This window comes from Falco biarmicus, chromosome 1, assembly GCF_023638135.1.
Source record: "Falco biarmicus isolate bFalBia1 chromosome 1, bFalBia1.pri, whole genome shotgun sequence".
Taxonomy (NCBI): Eukaryota; Metazoa; Chordata; class Aves; order Falconiformes; family Falconidae; genus Falco; species Falco biarmicus.
In genome coordinates, this window is record NC_079288.1 from 12,266,892 (window position 1) to 12,288,781 (window position 21,890).

Here is a 21,890-nt window from a genome sequence, read left to right on the forward strand (position 1 = left end):
AACACTCCTTCTGGATCAGTGTAAGATGCCAAAGTGATGCCAGGACAGGGACCAACCGATGCATCACTACTTAAAGAAAAGTGCAGCCAAAGCAAGTCTTGTCCTAGCGCAGGAGTAAATGGCAAAACCGGGTGCGGTGGCAGAATTCCCGTGGGATCGCTGCCTGGGCAGTGAGCAGGCTGGTCTGTGCCCAGTGCGCTGCGGGGCGATGCTGCAGCCCGAGGGATGATGCTGGTCGGCTGTAGAAATTCCATCTTCGCAGCTGAAAATGGACCTGGCAGCCTTACAGCTACAAGAGGTTAAACCTGAGCGGGAGACATCCGTGCCTGGGGAGCGGTCTGGTGGTTTCACTGGTGGCTGGGCACAGGGTGACGGGTTCTCTTTCTGCGCATTGCCGTCCTGCTTTAACTTCGTTCCAAATTACAGTCCTGGCCTCGCCAGCCACCCGGCCATTAGTTTGGTTCCGTATCTGATATGCAGTACGTACGCCTAGCTGGAGGGAGCGTTAGCATGGACGTGTGTGTCCTCAAGGTCAGATTCTTTATTCCTCCTGCCAGCCACACGAAGACAAGGTACGAAGGAGAGGCTAGAGCAGCACTCCTTGCTTGTTAATTCATGTATTCAAGTCTCATGACTGGCTGAGGAGACAAAACCTTCTAAAGCTGCAGTCTGATCGTTTTTTAATATAGATGAGTGCACAAAGAATAAGTGCAGTACCAAGTGGTCACTGCAGGTCGCTGCAGGACTGTGCGAGCCATTGTGAACTGAAAAGCTGTAGTAAGTTGCAAACAGCGGACAAATCTGAAGTACATCAAGCCATTGACGTGGAAGGCACAGAGCAAGTATAGAAAAGTGAATGCATGTGAAAGATACGGAATAGCTGGCGCTGGTGTGAGCACACAGCGTGGGCTTTCAGCTATGAACGAATTGAGGCTGGACCTCAGCAGCCCACAGGGTCCATCACCTTGCTTAAAGTAAATTCACTATTGAACTCTGCTCAGGTTGCTCAGGGTCTGGGGTCTTGAAAACTTCCCAGTTTTGAAGTGCTTGGGGGTTTCCTGGGGGTGGTAGGGTTTGCGTTTGGGTTTTGTGGTTTGCGTTTTCTTGGTCAAGTCAGGGCACCCCCCATTTTAGCATATGCTAACTGTATTTCTTCCGTTAGTACTAGTCTAATACTTGTTTATTTTAATACTTTTAAGTGAGAGCTTTCTACTAAATAGTCCATCAGACCTGGGAGGAGGCCCGGGGGCTACACTGCCCTGAACCCCTGCGGGGGTGGAGGCTCCGGCCGGCCCTGCAGCCCTGGTCTGGCCTCGGGGGAGTCCGGGGCGATCCCCCGTGAGGTGGGGGCACCCCCGTGGGGGGGGGGGCTCCCAGGGTCCTGCCAGGCCCATGCAGGGGGCTCGGGGGTGAAGCTACGGGCCCGAGTGCTCAGGAGCCCCGAGAGCGCTGCGGGGCAGGCCCCAGCCCCACGTTCCCCGCAGCGAGGCCCTGTGCCTGCCCCCGCGCACGCTTCCCGGCAGCACCCCCTGAGACAATCCCTTCCCCAGAGGCGGGTCCGGGGGGCGCAGACCCTCCTCCTCCCGCCCAGCCGCAGCTGCCTCAGCGCCAGACGCAGCCGCCATTCCCGCCTGGCCGCAGGGGCGTGGCGCCGCTCGATCGCTCGGCGCTCCTCACCCGCGGGTGGATGGCCTCTGCGCTCGGCGGGGCTGCCTGGCGCGGTCGGAAGCAGCGGGCGGCCTGTCCGCCGCGGCTCGGCTCGGCTCGGCTCGGCTCGGCTCGGCTCGGCTGGGGCGGGCTCCCGCGGCGGGGCTGAGGCGGGCGGGCGTCGCCATGGTTTAAAGGGCGGCGGGCGGACGCGAACGGGCAGGAGCCATGAACCTGCTCCCGGCCAACCCGCACGGCAACGGGCTGCTCTACGCCGGCTTCAACCAGGACCACGGTGAGGTGGCGGGGCCGGGCCGCGCCGTGGGAGGGCTGCGGGGCGCGGCGCCGTGAGGGGAGCGGGCCTCGCCGGGCGCGGGGCGGCAGCGCTGAGGCGCCGGGCTCGGCCCTGGGGAGGCGGCGGGAGCCTGCAGCCCGGCGGAGGTGGCCGCCCCTGGCCGGTGAGGGAGCGCGGCGCTGGGGCCGGGCCTGCCGCCGCTCCCGGCCGCGCTGGGTGACCGGCACCGGGCGTGGGCGGTCCCCGCCGGAGGGCCCGTCCCGGGGGGCGCGGGCGGCCCGGCTGCGGCTGGCGGAGTGCCCGGGGCCGGTCGGGGTCGCTGCCGTGGTGGTGCGGGCCCTGCCCCGGGGAGCCGGGGGGCTGTGCTGGCGGGGGCTGCGGGACCGGCCTGCGGTTGTGGCTCCGGTGCCTGGACCCGGCCGCTGCGGGGGAGGAGGGGCAGCAGCCGCGTTCAATGTGATCCTCAATCCATCCGCCCCTCGAGCGGCCGTGTGGTGCTTGCTGCGAGTTGCACCGCTTAGAACAGGCGAGCCTCCCTTGAGGAGCTGCATGTGTCTGCCTTCAAACCTGTGCTCAGAGGGATGTTCTTTTGGAATTGCGTTACTGAAAAGGTAACTCGCAAAATATCCCTTTCTCAGCGTAAGCACTTTGCATTCAAAATCAGTGGTGTAACTTATTTTTGTTTCCGGTTGCCTCATTTGTATTTTAAAAATTCCGGGTAAAACTACTGGTCATACTGGCAGACAAGTGCAGATACAGGGACTGCTGAAAAGCTTCACTGTATGCTTGGTTTATTCATTTTCTTTTTTTGTAAGAAAGGGGAAGGCCCTTTTCTAGGAAAGGGGTGCATACGCCTCGTCTTGCTTTTGCCATACAAAAATAGCACTAGTCTCATGAGTAAGTGTCATTTTTGTGGAATAAGGAATAGAAGGTCATAATTTTGAAACATCCTTTTGTCGTAACAAGTAATACTCTTGCCTAAGACCATCTTGCAGCTTCTGTCATTGTAGGCTGTAGTTCATATACCTGTTGCTGATGCTTTTGAAGTCATGTGTAGACTTCAATTATAAATTGAACAAATAACAACGAATTATTCTGTTGTTTTTAGTTTTGACATCTCTGATGACGTTTTGTCAGTAGCATATCAAGTTGCTAATGAAGTGAGATTTTTGGTAACTCTCTTCATGCTATCCTGTTGACTTGAAAACAATAGAATAGTTTGTTTTCCAGCAGCTCTGTTTGTACTTGTTTTCATCTTGCAGTTGCAACAGAGGTGGAAAAAGAGATTTGTGAGGATGAGCTTCATTTCAGATCTGCAGGGGGCTGTAATGAAGCGGTAATGTTTGATGCTTGGCCTGTGATGGGGCTGGGTTATACAGAGAACTGTGTAAGAAGGTAATCTTCTCTTTTACTGCAAAAATGCCTTTAGAACATAATTTTGGTGTTTAAAACTTGTTCCTTGTTGCAGAGGCTTCCTTAAACTCTGTAGCAGTAAATGCAAAATAAACACTTTTTTTTTTTTTAAATAAGGTACGTTGGATGTGACATTAAGGGATTTGTCTTGGGAATCTGTGAGCTGACAGTATTCAAATCCCATCTTACCCAGCCTGGCCAGCCTATTGAATAACAACAAAAGCTTGAAGGAAAAACATGTTAGGCTTTCATTGCAGGCTCCTGGAGCTCTCCTGCTTATGAATGATAACTTTTGAATTGTAGGTAGCATGCTAACTTTTTACTAGTTTAGAGCCTTTTTAAAGTGTTAAAGGATAGGTCGTTTTTTGGCTGCTCAAAGAAGAGTAGGTAAGAGGAAAAGCTCACTTCTTCCTTATTGCTTCTACCAAAAATAGAAATATGAGTCATTTGAGTGCTGAAGCTTAGTATAGTGTGGGTGTCTGCATATATTGTCACAATAACCTAATTTCTTAGTAATTTAAGACTAGCCAATCCCATAATGATAGGAAGGTGGGAGGAATGATCTAATAAGTCTTTCCAAGTCTTAACTTCCATGACTGACAAGTGATAAAGCTAGCATCTGCAGTTTTTCTGAAATGTGCTTCCCTTACTGTGTTTTGGGTGATTCTGTATTTCTATATTGGATGCCTTTGCCACTTCTTGTTTTTAAATTAAAAAATAAACAATGTAACCCAAAAAATGGAAGGCACATATTGCCAGGTTTTTCAGTTGTTTTAAAGCAGAATACTCTGACTTTAGGTTCTTAAACTCAAGCTGGTATACTCCTCGTTTCAGGCGCTCTTCTAATGCTTTCAGAAGGACATTAAAGTGCTTTACAGAAACGAATAGACTTAACATCATAATAAATTACCATACCAGAAAGTGTATGTGTAAATTTCTGACAAATTTCCCTTGTGTCACCTTTGTAGTCTAAGGCTGTTTTAAAAGCTGAGGTGTGGACTCGTTTTGGTGTTGAAACACTTGGCTCGTTCATTTCATCTTCTGTAGTGGACTGAAATGCTTAGTTAGCTGTAGGACCCCATCAGTATTAGTAGGATCCTGTGCTTTTATGGCTTTAGAGAAAATTTGCTGTAGTAAGGGAAAATAACGTGGTAGGAACTGCGCCTGTCATAGTCACTTCCCTAGCCTTCACTGTTGCAGTTTCTGGATCTCAGGCCCTAAAGCCTGCAGATTCCTTTACATTAGCATGCCCACTTCAGCTGGTGGCATATTCTAGGCTAGTCATTAATTTAACCCTTCCTTTTTCTTTGTTTTTATAAGAACAAAGCTCACTGTGGCCTCACTGGGGCTGTGGGCGAATAGTGCTTTTGCTGCAGGAACAAGCACAACTGCAGGTTAGGGTAATAATTCTGTAATCAATTATTTATTTAAAGTATCTGAGTTGTCTTCTGTCAGGGGCTCTTTGACAGCATGTGTGTCCCCTCCTAAAATGAGATGTTAACTTTCTGTGGGAGAAAGCATAGCTATTATTGCAGCAATTCCCTCTTTTGGCAGCCCCTCTGCAGCTCTCTGATACATAAGAGCTTACAAGCCGTAGCAGTCAGGTTTGTGATGCCACTGGTAAATTCTGGGGTCAGTCAGATGGGAAACGCTGGGCTCCAAAGCTGTTCCTGTAACCTGGAATCGAATGAGTAGCAGTAATCTACTTAAATGAGTTTTTTCTCTAGTTTGGCTCAGAGGCTGCTGTGATGGAGACCTTTGTATCTCTGTCAGTAACGATTGACTGTGTGGGCAGTATCACTGTTGCTCACATTCCCTGTCTCCAGTTAAAACGTAGGTATTCCCAAGGCATTAAAAGCAGCCTACATCTTAGTCACGAGGCTAGCCCTGCAGAAGAGCTGTAGTGGTGGTGTAGGAAATGTAGTGTCTGCGTTTTATTGCATCAGGAATGCTCCATTTGGGTTTGTTATAAGCTGCTGGTATTAACACAAGTAAAACTTTACAGTGCTCCTTTACTATAGAACACTTTCAGCATCCCCCTCCTTTGTCTCTCCTGGAAGTACAATATTGTGTTATAAAACTGTCACTGGAAAAATAATTATGTGGCTATACACTACAGCTACCAGAAACAGGTTAGTTCACATCCTGTACAGTATTGTTTTATGGAGAGAGAAATGTTTCCATTGTGATTTGCTTTCTAGCTGTCCCAGTAAAGTATACTGCACGAGGGGGCAGCGTGTTGGTGCTGTGCTTCACACCCTTACGTACTGACTGCCAGAGCAAACTGAAGCGTGATGCACGGAGCAGGGAGGAGATAGATGCTTTTAAGTTAACCATATTAATTTTATTTCAATGTGTTTACTGATCTTTGTGTAATTATTATACTCTTGTTAACCACTCTGGTGTGTGTTTACATTTGTAAACAAGAACTTCTGCACGTAGTTTATTATAAAATTGTGGACAGGGTGAAGTTGAGTTGAGGGAGTAGGGGGTTTTGTGTGTTTTTCTTTTTTCTTCTTCACTGTTTAGCTAAACTGTTGTACTGTTAGAACAGCCTGGTATGTTGGGTCTGTGACTATAAATAAGAGTTAATTTATTTCCTTTTTACATTGAAGGGTGTGGAGATGGATTGTAGTAGTTTTTCCTTTGTATCTGTGAGTTCAGTGAATAGGAACCCTAAGGATGTTGCCAAACATACTGCCAAAACCCCCACACCTCATAAGATACTGGTCTGTAAAGCAGAGGATGTGTGATGACCTTTTTTTTTTTATTGTTTTTTGTTGCTCTTGGGTTTTGGTTGGTTGGTTACGTTTTTTTGGTTGGGTGTATTTTTTTTACAGTGGTCCCACTTGGAATTAAACTCTTGGAAGTATTAAAAAGGAATTTCAAAATGGCTGCATTTTTTTTCCCCGAATTATGGAGGTTTAAAACTAATATAGTTATCAAGATCAAGTTTATTATACATTTTTGTATTGTTACGCAAGAAAGAACATATTTTTTCTGTTTTATTATAACACAGAACTAAGATGTCACCAATTATATTGTTTCTTCCAACCTCTTAACCTGCATCAAGCTATGAGCAGCGGAAGACATGTATTGAATGTTGCTCGCTTGCTATTCAGTGAGCATATGTGATGTATTTTTTAATGGTTTTTATGCAGACCACAAAGACTGTTAGTTGCCTGTGTTGCAGGGACCGTTGCTGGCCGTTTGTGACCGTTAACACCAGGAATACCTGAAACAGTCTCTTGCAGTCTGAGCCTTTTTGCCAGCTGCTGAGCCATCGCTCCACAGCAAACCAGTCCAGTCTTGGGTGTGGGAGATCATGGGTCACCTGGCTATCGGCAGATGGGATGGAGACCTTATGTTAAGAATGAAAACTTCCTTCCCCACCCACCCTGTGATTTTTGGGGACAGAGTTTGGGGAAGGGGTGCATTTAGACATAGCTCCTCAATTTTATTCACGGGGTTCAAATCATTGCAGTCATTGGAGTGCATAAGAATAAAACCAAACTAATTTGAATGTCTGTCTTCCAGTACTTTGAAGATCTTAACTGGATTTTTGATACAGTGCACGTAAATTGTGTAGCAACTGATCTTCCATCAGTTTGCCTCTAGCAACAGTAGCTGCTTCTTAATGACTTGTAATTGCTCTAACTTCACACTGGCATTTCTTTATATTAATAACTGCATTCACCCATTAGCAAGTAAAACAGCAGGACAGGATACTGTGACAGATTTCATTAAAAAAGCACATGGATAATTCTATACATAAAAGGAACTAGAATTATTTTCCAGAGTATTTTAGTCTGGCTTCTAATCATTCACTGGTCTAAGCTTAAGCAGTTGGCACAGAATTGTTGGTATCTGACAGTAGAAAGCTCTCATTAGATAGTTCTGAAAAACTGTGTTTGAGAAGCCCTCCGCTGTGGAAACGTGAGCAATGGCTCATACTTCATATAATCTTAATCATGGTGTAAATTCAGCTTGAGTAAGAACAGAGGGCTTTTGCTTCATGATGACCGTTGGACCATACCGGTTAAAATGCAGGTTTCTTTCCCTCTGTAGTGCATGGGATAGGATACAGATGGGTTGGGAATTGCTCTCCTTTCCTTCCATTGATTTCTCACCTGTGTAAAAAGAATACTGAGAACTTGCCATAGAGGCCAGCGCAGAGGACAACTTCTGTGAACAGTTTTCACTTGCAATCACTAACAAAGCCTGCAAGTGGTCTTCAGCTTGAGTTTAACAAAGCAGTTGAGTGATGCTGTCTTAACCCTCTGGCTCTTGCTTAGTTCTTGAGTGTATCTTGCATTTACTATATATGTGTGTGTATATATATATGTGCTTTTTACTACAGGATGCTTTGCATGTGGAATGGAAAATGGATTCCGAGTTTATAATGCAGATCCACTCAAAGAAAAAGAGAAACAAGGTAAAGTGCTTACTTATTATAACATGCTAGCTCTGTGTTGGAAGCTCAGCCTCCTCATTTTTATTTTTTTTCCCTGTAAGATTTTTGCTTAGCCTTCACTGTTTCATCACTGGAAGGCTTTGAATAAAGCCTCAAGAAAGGAAGTCCATGCTGGTCCCAAAGGAACTCTCACTTATGCCACTGCCTGGTCCAGTGTCTAGGTGCAGTTAATTTGCATAAAGCTGGCTGATGGTGAGTTTCTCTCACCTTCTTGCAAAGGCTGAATTGTGTTAGCTGTTGCTAATGTTTGTAGTCCTGAATAGGAGATCAGTTGGGAGAAGAGTCGCCGGCTGCAGTGCTATTGCGTGCCATCGAGAAGCTGTGCTGTTCTTGTGCAGTAACCTGGATGGTCTAGCATGATAAGAGCACTGCCTTTTTACGGGGGATCTGAATGTAACAGTTCTGGTACTTGCTTAGAGTATTGCTTGCAAGAGCACTGTAAGCTTAGACCGTTAATGCTCTAAATCTTATAGTCCCTGTATGCTTAAAAAATTTGGGAGGATCTTAAGGTGGTAAACCTACTAACATGTCTTAACAGAAATTACTAGATGAGTTATATTAACAAGTAGTGGGGCTTTTGCTCAGAAGGCAAACGTAACTGAATCAAAATAAGGGAAAATGAAACCTAGCCTTGTTATCCTAACCCTAAATATAGGAAAAAAAGCTGCTGTGCTGAACAGGTTCCCTAGCACTTCCAGCCTGTGGTGATAAAAAGGTTTTAATGAAAGAAAAAATGCATTTAAAATAGCATTTCCTATGAAACCAGGCATGCTTTCACTTTTGGTGCTGTAACAGATTTTAGTCACTGTTCGTGTGGCCAAAGCTGATTAGGTATTTTCTATTCGTAATAGTAAATTATTCCATAAGCAACATGTCTTGGGGCTGTCATCTGTGATAGCGTGCTAAAAGGGTCAGAATTCAGCTTGAAGTCCTATTGAGTTCTTTGTCAGATCTGTCCCTGCCAGTAGCTCTGGACATACTTCCAGGATTCCTGTGGTGAAATGTTTCTTATGAGTCAGATTGCCTTTTTCCTGTGGATTCTGAGAGGTCAGGCTGTACTGGCTGCATAGGTACACAGAGAAATATTGTTCATCTTTCGTGTGTATTTAAACCTACCTGAGATGGTCCCAGATAGAGCTTCTCTGTTTGATTTCTGTAACCGGGTATGAAACTAAGTCTTAACAGTTACACCGTGGCTTGTCTGTCTTGCATCGAGGGGTTCCATTAAATTCCCCATCCAAGCATCACCTGTCAGAACTGTAAAGGTAATGATTAAAGTGTTCTAACATAGATTCAGAACACATTGCGTGTTCTTAAATTGTCTTGGGTTATCATTCATAAATATTTTAAGACTTTTTGTTGCGGTGATAATACACTTGGTAATAAAATGTGCTTTGTGCTTTAAATGCTTTAATGGAGTTAAAGAGGAGGATCTGGTGCACAAGTGGGTAGTGTCCAAATACAACTGTTTGGGAAGGAAGCTCGGCACTCAGAAGTGTTGGAAAGAAACCACAAGGGCTTGTAAGACATCCAGGGCTTCACTGCTCCAGTAGGAATATCTTTCCAGGCATTGTTGTATGCTCAGGTCCCAACGTAAATTCTTCATCCAGATGTACTGCAGTGCTGCTTAACGTCTAACTGAACCTCCCTTGTCTTACCCTTCGTGGATATGTCTGCATCTTTCCATGGTAGTGCTTCCTCCCAGCTTCTCAGACACTTCGGCTGTTTTCTCCCATCCCTTTTTCTGACAGTAGGTCTCTCTTGAGTCCTTGTAAAACTTCAGTTTTTTCTCTAGCTTTGAAAGAGTTTCGTCCACCTTCCCCACTGCAACCTGCCCATGCATGGAGGTATTGGACAGCCTTTTAAAGGAGAAGTTTGCTTTTACCTCTGCTCAGCTACCTTGAAAGCCAGAGTTACGGCCTCTCCTGGCAGTCCAGTTCCGTCTCCTCAGTGGAGTGCCAGGCATCCCTCTAAGCTACGTAAACAAAGCCAAGACCCCACTCAAATGTCATCAAATAGAAATATTCTGTTATAAAAGGCTCTGGCTGATACGTTTTTCTTCCACCTGCACCGTAAGCATAGCGCATTCTACTTCCTCTGCAGTTGATGCTTAAAAAGAAAAAAACCCACCCTTAAATGAGAAGCTGCTGTGCCAGCTGATCTGTTTTGCTTTCCCTAAGTTTCCTGCATCACTGAATGGGGGCTCACTGGAGCTGGACCGTATTTCCTACCTTTACTAACAGCTATGGGTTTGCTCCAGAAAACAGCACTAGAGTTGTGTACGTCAGTTATATTTATGTGCGTTTGCCACCTTTCCTCAAATCCTCGAAGCCTATAAAGACAAATTTCCGTGCAAATAAAAAGGTTCATGGCTAATGAATACTGTTGGTGTTTTTCTAAATGCGTGGCATTAGCATAATAGAGCAACACCAGCCTTGAAATACGTGTGTGTGTGAGAGGAATGAATCTGAGCAAACTGGACAGTCTTTGTAAACATACTTACACACCCACTCTCTTACAGAAATTACCAAGCTGCCATGATGCTGCTGCTTGATCTCCTCTCATGCAGCATGTTTTAATATCACTTTTAAACCTTGCTGTGTTTTTTTCTGTAAATGAAAACGAGGCCTGTAACAACAGTAGTGATCTTCATTGCTGTGAAAAATAACTTTGCTGAGAATCCTAATTTTAAACAAGCACCAAAAAAAATATAATCAAACAAACAAAAAAGTCCTGCCCTTTTAGTTAAGATTTCCTGTCTGTCACTCTTGGAGGATTTTCTGGTTTTTAAGGTCAGCCAGGGTAGGAAGATACTATTCTTCTCAGGTGCCCAAGAGATGTGCTAGATAATGCCAGCTTTTCTTGTAATTGTGGTAAAAAATAGATGGCATTTTAAGAGGTTCTGACACTAATAAAATACATTTGTCTTCCAGAATTTCTAGAAGGTGGTGTTGGCCATGTCGAAATGTTATTTCGTTGCAACTATTTAGCACTAGTAGGTGGAGGAAAAAAGCCGAAGTACCCACCCAACAAAGGTGAGTCTCGAGGGATGGATGTTGTAAATGTTTGCCTTGCTCTGTGTGAAACTGCCCAAAGAACTCCCAAACCAAATGACTTGAGCTGGGTCTGGTATTCTGAAGGTTATAGGGGATGTTGCAGCAGGTTTAAGTAAACATAGTGAAGTTAAGTTGCATCGCTACTGGTGCAGCGTTAACAGGTGTTTATCTGCCATGACCAGTCTCCAAGACCTGGTAATGACATCCTGACCACTCACAGTTAACTTGGCAAAGGGACTCTGGCTCAGCAGCCTGAGGGGGACAAGGTCCCTGGCTGGCAAGCTTTGTAGGAGAACATGCTACACTTTCTGACTGCTGCCTTAGTTCTTTGATAACCCGCAAAGCAAAACAGAAAAGCTGATTGTCTTAGAAAAATGTATTTTTATTGTCAGCTTTTGTGGTTAGATTTTAGCAGCTCCTACCTGTGTGATTCATTGCGTGAAAGAGTGGGTTGATATGTAGTAGCTAAGTACCTTCTGCTTAGCAGGATGCTGCTCTGTAGCTGCTCAGCTGTTGGGTGCACCTCTTGATTAGCCTTCTCAGACACTAGAGGTTGTTATAAGGGAGACAGTGTGGATCTTAGATACACCTTGGTGATCTAATGTTATCTCTGCGCTGTTCTAGTGATGATCTGGGATGACCTGAAGAAGAAGACTGTCATTGAGATAGAGTTTTCGACAGAAGTCAAAGCAGTTAAGCTGCGAAGAGATAGGTAGGTACAGCAGATGTTCCAAACACACAGCTTTGTTTTGTACGCTGTACTTACTCATTTCCAGCGGTTTGTAGAAAGAAAAAGTTCCAGCTTTAACACCAGCCATTAAAGGTAGAACAGGCTTTTGGGGGCAAGCATTAGGTGTAACGGATCACAGCTCGGGTATACTGGTATCTGGAACCTTGGGGAAAAGGCTTTCTGGCCCCCTAATGTGGGGAAACATTCTCACATGCCTACTGCTGTTTTCTAGGAGTGTGAAGGGAATTTCAAGCAGATCTCTAGAGCAAGAGCATCTGTTAACAGCTGGAGCCTGTGTATGTGTGGGCGGAGGGGTTCTGCTGTCACAGCTTTGGATGGAAGTGCTTTGTAGGCTCACAGTTGTGTGTTTTTTACAAGGGGGAGAGTATAGCCATTAAATCAGTTGAAATCCTTTGTCAATCTGAATTAATGTCCCTGTTTACCCACCCCAAGTCATAGGAACTTCTTGTCTGTTTCAGAATTGTGGTAGTCTTGGACTCGATGATTAAAGTTTTCACATTCACACACAATCCCCACCAGTTGCACGTCTTTGAAACCTGCTACAACCCTAAAGGTTAGTTGTGTGTCTGGGCTGGGGAATGGAAGCAAGTTTATTCTGTTCTTGACACGCTATTTATCTTTAACTGCCTGAATTAGTTATCTATTACATCATTAAATGGTTAACTTACTGCATGATAGTCGTGTCCTTTGAAGATGCTTTTGTTTATTAATGAATTCTAATAACCATTTTATACTTGGCACAGAAAAGCTTTTTCATGTACTCCTGTTATGTTATAGATTTGATTTCTATAAGAGCTATGTTTTCTGTTGTAAAGAACCTGTAAACTTGAGGTACTTTGTGCTGAAGGCTTAATTATAAACACAAACTGAAGTGCCTCGTTCCTCTTTTCTAATAGAGCTGGAACTGTCTAGCAAATAATTTTCTACAGGATCAAAACCCGCCTAATTAGCAAATTGATACTGTTCTTTTTAAATAGCAAGGTATGGCTCTGTCTCTTGCTGAAACGAGCAGAGGGTATCTGTCCCAAGCCAAGCCGAGTACTGGTGCCACGGGCTAAGTACCGTGTTGTGCGGTGACACCAGCTGTAGGCTCCGGGCGGCACGGGAGGGATAGGGCCTGGGGGTGACCGAAGGGTTTGTTGCAGTAGGATTTACTGAAAAATGGAGGTGTGTCTGGAAGGGGAGCCTCGAGGCGGGGGAGATGGGCACGCTCCCGTGGCAGGTGCACACTTAAGAGCAGGGGTGTAAGGGAGGGTCTGAAACTTGGGGGGTAGAACAGCTGCGTGAGTGACTGCCTCCCAGCACAGCAGGCCCTGCTGTGGAGGTGCACGCGGCCTGCCCGAGGAGGCCGAGGGAGCTGGGCCTGCGCACTTAAGTAAAGCGGAGGCTGCGATGGGCTGGTGGCAGCTGGTGGCTTACAGCTACCTGAAGGACCGTTACGGAAATGATGGGGCCAAACTCCTCTTGATGGTACCAGACAGTAGAACGAGGGGTGCTGGCCATGCTTGATGGAGTGGGAGGATCAGCTTGGCCATGGGGAAGATGTTCTGCCCCCACCCAGGAGGTTACTTAGGCCTGGAGTCCCTGTCTTTGGAGGTTTCCACACCCGCTAGAAGCGCCGATGGAACGGCTGGCCGCGCTAAGTGCAGGTCTGGCAGGCTGGCTGACGTACAGGCCGCTGGTGCAGGGTGGAAGGTGCAGAAGTACGTTGTTTCTTGTGACACCCACCTCTTGCTCTGCGAGCTGTGGACTGAGTTTGCAGGAATTTACTTGGTGTCAGCAGAACACCTGGCAGGGATTGTGATTTACCTTAACTGGTCTGCAAAAAGTTATGAAGAAAAAAAGTGCAAGTGCTGTAAGAACCAGGTTCAAGCATGAATTACTAATAATCGGTTCTACTGATGGAAGAGAAACTAAAGTATCGCCTATTATAAACTCTTACCCTTTTTGAGCTGCTAAGGAGACTTTTTTTTTTTATTTTTTTTTTTAAATAGCTTTGCTGTAACAGACTGATGGAGCTGATCTCTGAAAACATCCAGATTTTGGATAACCACAACTAGATAACTTTGAAATAAAGTGATGAGAGCAAGTTAAAATTATGCTACTCCCCTACTTCTCTGTGCTCTGCACTTATGGACGGATACTGCAATAGCCATTAAAATGAAATTCTGATTTACTACATGTATGTTTTATTCTGAAGTTACTGATATTTTAGAAACTTTGTTTGAAAACTTTATTTGGTTATGGAAACTACACAGTTGTTATCTTCTTGTTTGTTTGTTTTCTTGTCTTTTAGGTCTCTGTGTCCTTTGTCCAAATAGTAATAATTCCCTTCTTGCATTTCCTGGAACACACACTGGGCACGTGCAGATAGTGGATCTGGCTAATACAGAAAAGCCTCCTGTAGACATACCGGCTCACGAAGGAGTCTTGAGCTGTATAGCTTTAAACCTGCAGGGAACAAGAATTGCAACGGCATCAGAAAAAGTAAGAATAATACCCTCCTACCTCTGACTTACTGTGTGTTCTAGTGCAGTACGTCCTTCTAAAATAGGAAGGCGCATCCTTTCGTAGGAAAGGCATAGAAATCACTAACCGGAAGACTCCTCCTTGAAACACCCATTCTCGGTCTGTCTTTGTCTTTACTGCTCCTTTGGGATACCGAAGAGCAATCCCCAGGCTGTGCCCAGGGTGGTGGTCATGTTGTAGCTGACTGTAGCAATGAGCGTTCAGTGACATTTGCATAAGATCTGGCCCAGGCAATTCACATGTTTCATGTGTTCTCCAATAAATACTATTAATTTTAAAAGTAAAGGGGATGGGGGGAAGGTTACTTCCGTTCTTTCACCTTTGTTATCTTCTGCTTAAATTCACCTTAAAACCACAGGCTAAAGAACTGGCATTCTGGAGGACTTAAGTTTTGCTGTGGCCTAACTCCTGTTACGGCCCTGGAGGGAGGCGTGCTGCCTGCCGCTTTCTCATACACACTCTGCAGATGTTTTCATACAGAGTGTAGATGATAAAATGATTCTGGGAATATTTACCAAATTGTGGTCATATGTTCGGTAGGGCCAAAGGGCACAACACGCTGACAAACCCCTGAAGTTACTGCACAGCACGAATCCCTTTGGGCTGTGCTGATGCAGAGGGATGTAGGAAGAACGCAAAGCAAGTCACAGACCTGCCGTCTCTGTGGGAACCTGAGTGCAGCCAAGCTAGCGAGCGTCATATCCCAAAGTTCAGCGGGTTCCAAAGTGTCCCAAGTTACGCAAGGCAGAGGTACCCATCCGCCTGAGGCGAGCTGAGCACTCGCTACCTTCTTCCACTCAGCTGAAATGAGTTTCTCAAGGGAAAATTAAATCAATCCAACAACAAGCCAAATTAAAAAGTTTTAAAAAAGCAAATGCAGCCATAGCCTCTCTTAACTATGCTTAATTACTGCATGTCTTCTAAACACAGCTCTTAGAACTGCCAACTCCATTGCTAAATAGAGTAACAATCTGCTGGATTTGTATTGACATTCCTTTTTTTTGCATGAAGTTCAAATGGCATTTTCAGACTGAAACAGGAGAAGGGGCACACTGCCATACAGAGCACGCTGCCGTAGCGGACACGCTGTAAGCAACAGCTCGAGCTGGTGTCTTAAAACTAAGCTGCTGTTTCCTTGAACCTGTCTCTGCTGGGTTCTGTTCCTTACTGCTGTGTGACTGGAGAGACGCATTTATTAACCAGGTCTATAACACAAACTGTAGGTGACAATCTATACCTGCTCTTCATCAGACGACAGTACTGCTGCATTGTTGAGCACGTTATTTGGGATATGCTGACGTGTTTTACATCTCTGGTGCCAAGCATCGTTTACTCTTAATTGCAGTACGGTTTCCAGGGCAGTATTCTGCCTGTAACCTGACTGTTATGGGGTCTCTCAGCTTTGGATCAATACAGATAACGAGCATGTGACAGGTAACTAATTCTGCTAGATTAGTTCAACTGAACTACTTAGAAGGCAAGATGATCCACAGCCTGATTAGCGGGTGGAAAAAAAATGGCACCATAGAGTGCTGGCTGTGGGGAGCAAGAGAGAAAGGGTTCACAGAACCTGGGCACAAAAGGCTGCACCAGTCTAATCTTTGCAAACTAATGCCAGGGCCGCACTCGTGCTTCAGAATGTCACGTGGAAGGAGCTTACTTAGTCGAGCAGCTAAGTAACAAGATGGTATAGCGAAGCATTCTAATGTTGTGATAGTGTGGAGGGAGATGAGTATTCTTCCCCAAAATTGAGAGGTTCTCTCAAATGTACCAAGATGAAAACCCCGGTGGCGTACACGGGCATGCTGGGCAGAGATGGAATTTTAGGATGCATTAACAGATGTGAGAGCCTTCTGGTTTTCCTAATGTAACGCTTGATTCCTTTTCAAGGGGACCCTCATAAGAATATTTGATACTTCATCAGGGCATTTAATTCAGGAGCTCCGAAGAGGATCACAGGCAGCCAATATATACTGGTATGTTTAATCACTTCTTATTTGTCTTCTTGCGGGTGCCGCTGTGCTGAGGCACCCGGGGCAGCTTCAACAAGCCAGGGGAGGGCACGCTGCCACGGGCACATGGCAGAATTGGCTGGGCCTGGCCGCCTCCCCTCCGCCCGGCGCTGCTCACCGGAGAGCAGTGGCTGGCAGCTGGGTGAAGCCTGGCGCAGGTTGGAGGGGCTGGGGCAGACACGTGCGTGCTGCCAGCCCCGCTCCTCTGCGCCCAACAAAAGGGAGCTGGGGGCACCCTCCGACTTGGCACCGCAGTGTGCGGATGCAGCGATGCAGTGTAACGCTTCCCAGAGAGACGAGAGACTGGGACGGGTGAGTGGGCGCTGGTTACAGCACGCGCCGCTCTGCGCGCGACAGCCCAAGGCAGAAGTTTGACTCTTAACTCGCTGCAGGGAGCAGCTCTCCCTGGAGAGGGTAAAGGGCCGTTTGCCGAGCCCCGTGCTGGGGCAGGTGGGGCTCGTTTTCTCCAATACCTGCCCGCTCCCCACGGGAGAGGTCGTGCGTTTTCTTCCAGCAGCAGTGGCACGGCCCACACGGCTGGTGCCAGTTCGATGAGCCACACTCTCCGCTCACGGCTGAAGGGGCTGGTCACCCTGGCAGCGCAGTAGCTCTGCAGTGGAGGTGGCCCAGCTGCTCCAGGAGAGGAGCTGTGACCCCCTGCGTGCCGCAGCCCCTGGCCTGCTGGGCTGGCAGCGCCTCTAGGCCCCTGCAGCAGGGGAGCTGTGTATGCTGGCTGCTGCCGGTGTGTGCCGGCACACGCTGTGTGGTTATCCACATTTGCATGTGTAAATACTGTAACCGTCTCTGTTCTCTACAGTATTAACTTCAATCAGGATGCTTCCCTCATCTGCGTGTCCAGCGACCATGGCACAGTGCATATTTTTGCTGCAGAAGACCCTAAAAGAAATAAGCAGTCAAGGTAGGGTTTGAGCCAGTCGGAAGTCTCGGGGGGGCGGGGGGGGGGCTGGGCAGGGGGTTCTTGACCTTTTAACACTGGTCTTGTCAAGGAGTCACAAATACCTGCGCTACTGGAGGTGGCGAGATTAATTTGCTGCGCTTGAGTGACGGTGCAGACTGAGGACTGGAGAGCAGCTGCCCCGTGTCGGCTGTCCTCTGTGGAGCTGTAACTCCCAGCAGCAGGTTAGGGTGGGGTTTAGTGGCTGTCTTAACAGGAACATACTTTGGGGATACTTCCCATAAAGCAGTCTCTACTGACAATCAATCCTTCTGGCGGTTTTTGCAGACACTTAAAAGTATAAAGCCGAGAAGGCAGTTGTAGGGTCTCCCTTCCCTAGAAGGAGAATTGTGTGTATTAGCCGGTACGTGGAAGAAGGCAATAAAAAGTCCATCAAGCAGCACTGAGTGTGAACGCTGCGACTTGTTCGCATGTCCCAGCAGTTCTAAGTCACCACCTTACTAAGTTGTTATGCTTTTTTTTTTTTTTTTCTCTCTCTCTCTCTTCCAGTTTGGCCTCTGCCAGCTTTCTCCCCAAATACTTCAGTTCCAAATGGAGTTTTTCCAAATTTCAGGTTCCCTCAGGCTCTCCGTGCATTTGTGCCTTTGGAACAGAGCCAAACGCTGTCATAGGTAAGTACTGGCGGCTGCCCCAGGTTCTGTCGGGAGAGCCAGGTTTGAACTACAGCGGCTCCAATGCTCGGGCGAGGCGGTGCCGCACGGCTGCGTCGGCAGAGAGCAGCGCTCCGGCCGCTCGGCACGCCAAGGGAGCAGGCTCGAGCGGTGCCTGGGCTGGAGGGAAGTGGGTGCAGAGCTGGGCTGGCCGTGCTGCCCACAGGCACTGCGGGAGTTCTCGTGGTGGGCGAGGTCAGCTCCAACCAAAGGAGCAGAACTGCGCTCCAGGGACAGCGGAACTAACGCGTGTGTTTCCATTGCAGCAATTTGTGCGGATGGCAGCTACTACAAGTTCTTATTCAACCAAAAAGGGGAATGCTCAAGGGACGTCTATGCTCAGTTTCTAGAAATGACGGATGACAAGCTCTGACGGAGTTGAGGGGAGCACAGGGGTCAAAGTACTGCCTTGGCTGTGCCGCAGCTTTGGAGGGACATGTACGAATGTCTAATACTGATCAAGTTTAGCAGACCTCACTGAGAAGCCTGGCCCAACGTGATCACAAGCTCTGAAGTAGTGGACTACATATGTTTATTTTCATTTCTGCAAGTATTCGTCATTAAAATCTCTTTGGGTTACTGTCATCAACTCAAGTTTTCAAGATGTGGCTTTCAACAAGCTTGTGCCTGTTGGGTTTCTCTTACCTGAACTGTGCCATGACTCCCGTTCCACACGAGTGCCTGCCACCCCGCGGGGGCTGGACAGAGTACAGCTAGCCTTAGAAAAGGGAGGTGAAAACTGAAGATTTTAGGCATTGCTTTACTTTCGCCGAGTGGCTGGGGGTGGGGGGGAATACCAGGGATCACGCTCAAGTCAACGTCGATGCTCGGCTACAGGAGCAGGGGCGAGCAGGGGCGCTGCCTTCCCTGCCCCGGGGGAATGGAAGGGAGACGAGCGCGGAGCCACGCTCCTCCTCTGCGCTGGGGTGCGCTGGGGCTGGGGGTCGTGTGGCCACAGGCTGCTGCTCACATGCACCCGCTGGAGCTGAGTGATCAGCACCAGTTGTCAAAGGTGCCAAACAGCACTGGGTGGCCGCAGGCAGAGCGGGGCACTGGCTGCCCCCCGCTCGGGACGGGCACACGGGGCTCCTGGAGTGGCGATTCCCTCTGGAACGCCACAGCCGGCCCAGCTGGGGGACGGGACAGGCCACTTACACACCCAGCACAACAAATGAACATCTGCGATGGCTTTAAACTTGCAAACTTAATTTTTTTTTTTTTCTTTAGTTGGATATGTTGCTTACTAAATGCTGTTGGCCTAGGGACAGTTAGGTTAGACTAAACTGACTGACTTGTAAACTCTTTCCCAAAATTGTTACCTGGCAATTAATAGTTCCTGCTGAACTAATGCACAGACACACAACTAGGACCTGACGGCCACAAGCTCCGCAGCACCCAGTACCCGGGGGGGAACGTCCTGCTCCGCTGCCATCGAATGTCACAGATGCTTCAACTCTGCCACGCCTGTTCACTCTTTTAAGATTTAGCTGCAAATCTAAATTTGACAAGTTTCTTGTAGCATCACGTAACATACTAAGGACTAACTTCTACGCAGATTTTGATGTCAAGGTTGCATGTTGCTTTTATGTGTATTTAACCACAGAAATTGTTTTGCACACTTATTTGTAATATGTTATTTCTTTTAAATAAAAAGTAACTAATTTTGCTGTATTCCCTGATGATCGCAGCCACATTGCTACTGTTGTAGGTTCGGGGGAATGAATGCGGAACAGAGGACGGCAGCGGAACGGCGCTGCCTTGGCCGTGCCCGGGCTGCGCTGCCTGGCACACGGACGCTGCTTTGTGCCCACTCAGTGCCGTTCCCACCCGCCACCGCAGCGGCGGTTCTGACACTCTCGTACCTTTCAACAGCTGCGTGAGTGGCGTGACCAGCTGGAAGCCGCCGCCGTGCCGGGGAGGTGCACGCGGGGGAACTTTACAAACCGTTGTCCAGGGATGACTCAGATCCTCTCTCTGGTGCAGCTGGAAGCTGTTTATGATCCACGCGGCTGCGCTCGCTCGCACTAGAACAGCATGCAGACCGCTCCAGCCGGTGCGGGGTTTATGTACCATACTCTGCCGAAGCACCACTCCTGCCGAAGTCACCTCAGCCTCGACCCGAGGCAAGGAACCTATTTCTGGGTTGAGCTACAGCTCTGCTGAAGTTGTACAACTTCCCCTAAACGTTCCAGTGTAACAGCAAGAGCGACGGCAGCGCTGCCAGCACAGGCAGCCAGTGGTGCTGTACCAGCGCCGGAATCCCTGCATACGTACCTCAGCCTGTCATCTCATCCCTTCTTGTACAACGTGCACGTCCTCACCTTCAAGTATAGAAGCTACTTTACAGGGATTGAAAATGATGTAGAAGAACCCAGGATCCACAGCACCTGCTGCCGCACGGCACTCTGGGGTAAGCGTAACCACACTTTGCATGAAGTGGGATAGAAGATAAGCACACCGCTACGATCCAATGGAACAGTGTTTTAGTTAAGTCACTTTTTTTTTTGAGAATATATAGTACTTCAAGCATTAGATCAACCACATATCCACCGTACTGACTGATTTATGGTGGGCCCAGTTCCGCCGTGAGGCTCCACCAGCAGCCCACACACCGCGCTGCTGCGTGCAGGGGGAACGCTCGCCCACCGTCTGGGCCTCGCGTGTGGACCCCGTGTTCCCGCGCGGGCTGGGGAAGCCGCTGGCCCCAGCAGGGCACAGCTCGGCAGAAGGCAGGCTCTGAAACACCAGATCTAGCAGCCGGGTGCCTCTCTCAAGCATACCCACCCCCTGCTCTGCGTGAGGCTGCAGAGCGACGGGGAGCAAGGCAAGCTGTCAGAAATCTATGTGACAAAAGAGGATTAAATAGATTTTAAAATGTCAGGTTCTTAGCTTAAGAGAAGTATTACAGCCCAGAGGTCCAACAGCATTTACTCCTTCAAGTACATTTGTCCGGCTAGAAACACGTGGCAGCGGGGGAGAGCCCTGCTCAAGGGAGCACTTCGTCTGGCAGCCACGAGGAAAAGGCCCAGTTTGCACAGCAAATCTGAAATATGACTATTCCTGAAAAACAATGTATTTCCACCAGCTATTTAAGTAGATGGATTATTAATTTCTTTTGTATCTACCTAACTGCCTTCTCTCCCCCTTATTTTGCTGTCTCTTTCTGCAGTACCTGTGTCAGTTCAAAATCCTGACAGGAAAACTAAACCATCAGCCACCGCAATAAATCCAGTGGCAAGTCATGTGCCAGCAGGAGCCACGGAACACAGGTACTTCCCTTCAGACCCTTTAGCTGCTCAGATTAAAGCAGAACATACAAGACTCATCAGCGAAGTCACAAAACGTGAGAGCAGGACTCGTTCTCGCAGCTGTGGGCTGCGGCAGGCGCTGCTGACCTACATGCACGGGCTGTAGCGCAACACGCGCCTCAGCCAGTCTTGTTTCGCAGCCACACGCTCATGACGCTGCCTCGCTCTTACTAAGCCATTTCAACGCCCCCGTTTTACTGCATTATTTTATTTTTCTCCCCCAAAGGTTGTATTTGTTTAATCAAGCCAACAACTCTGGTCTGCTCAGCAAGAGATCCTGTGGAATTCCACACAACAAGCCATTCTTTCTGGTAATAGGTTACGCTCTTGCAGCTTTGGATATTCCAGCCCTTTACAGAGCTCCGTTGCCCACCTCTGATTTCTCCCCAACGCTTGAAAGCACTGGCAGGAAAACCAGACCCAGCGTTCCAGCAGGTTTTTCTAGCACTTTAGACAAAAGCATCTCCCCAGCTCGGATGAGAAACAAAAAGAACGTAGCTAATGCGTAAGGAGAGGATCAGAGACCAAACCAACGTTCATGAAAGTTATTCCAGAAAGAGCGCACCTCATTAAGCTTCTTTTTAAAAAGTAATAACCTGTTAGTATGGCGGTCAGTGCTAGCTCAATACAGCTGTAGCCAACGTTTTTTTAAAACCAAATCACTGAGCTAATGCAAATCCCTGGCCACATACCTGAAATCAGCCCCAAACACTAACACCGCTTCTAGGAGAATGGTTTAAGAATTATTTTTTGTATCAAAAGTCTCAAAGTCTGGCTTG

The 21,890-nt window shown here is 47.7% G+C and overlaps 1 protein-coding gene across 4 annotated transcripts; it reads left to right on the plus strand.

Moving 5' to 3' along the window:
* The first annotated feature begins 1,703 nt into the window (after positions 1–1,703).
* Positions 1,704–19,474, plus strand: WDR45B (WD repeat domain 45B). Of its 4 annotated transcripts, XM_056326483.1 has the most exons (11): positions 1,802–1,942; positions 3,205–3,337; positions 7,716–7,790; positions 10,763–10,864; positions 11,510–11,597; positions 12,095–12,189; positions 13,933–14,123; positions 16,056–16,141; positions 16,995–17,096; positions 17,643–17,764; positions 18,070–19,474. In XM_056326483.1, the coding sequence occupies exons 3-11, from the start codon at positions 7,733–7,735 to the stop codon at positions 18,174–18,176; spliced, it is 951 nt and encodes a 316-aa protein (XP_056182458.1). In that variant the 5' UTR covers positions 1,802–1,942; positions 3,205–3,337; positions 7,716–7,732; the 3' UTR covers positions 18,177–19,474. The 4 variants fall into 4 exon arrangements, with proteins under 4 accessions (XP_056182457.1, XP_056182459.1, XP_056182458.1 ...); XM_056326482.1 differs by lacking the exon at positions 3,205–3,337 and having other exon boundaries at positions 1,704–1,942; XM_056326484.1 differs by lacking the exon at positions 3,205–3,337 and having other exon boundaries at positions 1,704–1,942; positions 17,707–17,764; positions 18,070–18,209.
* Positions 19,475–21,890: the final 2,416 nt, after the last annotated feature.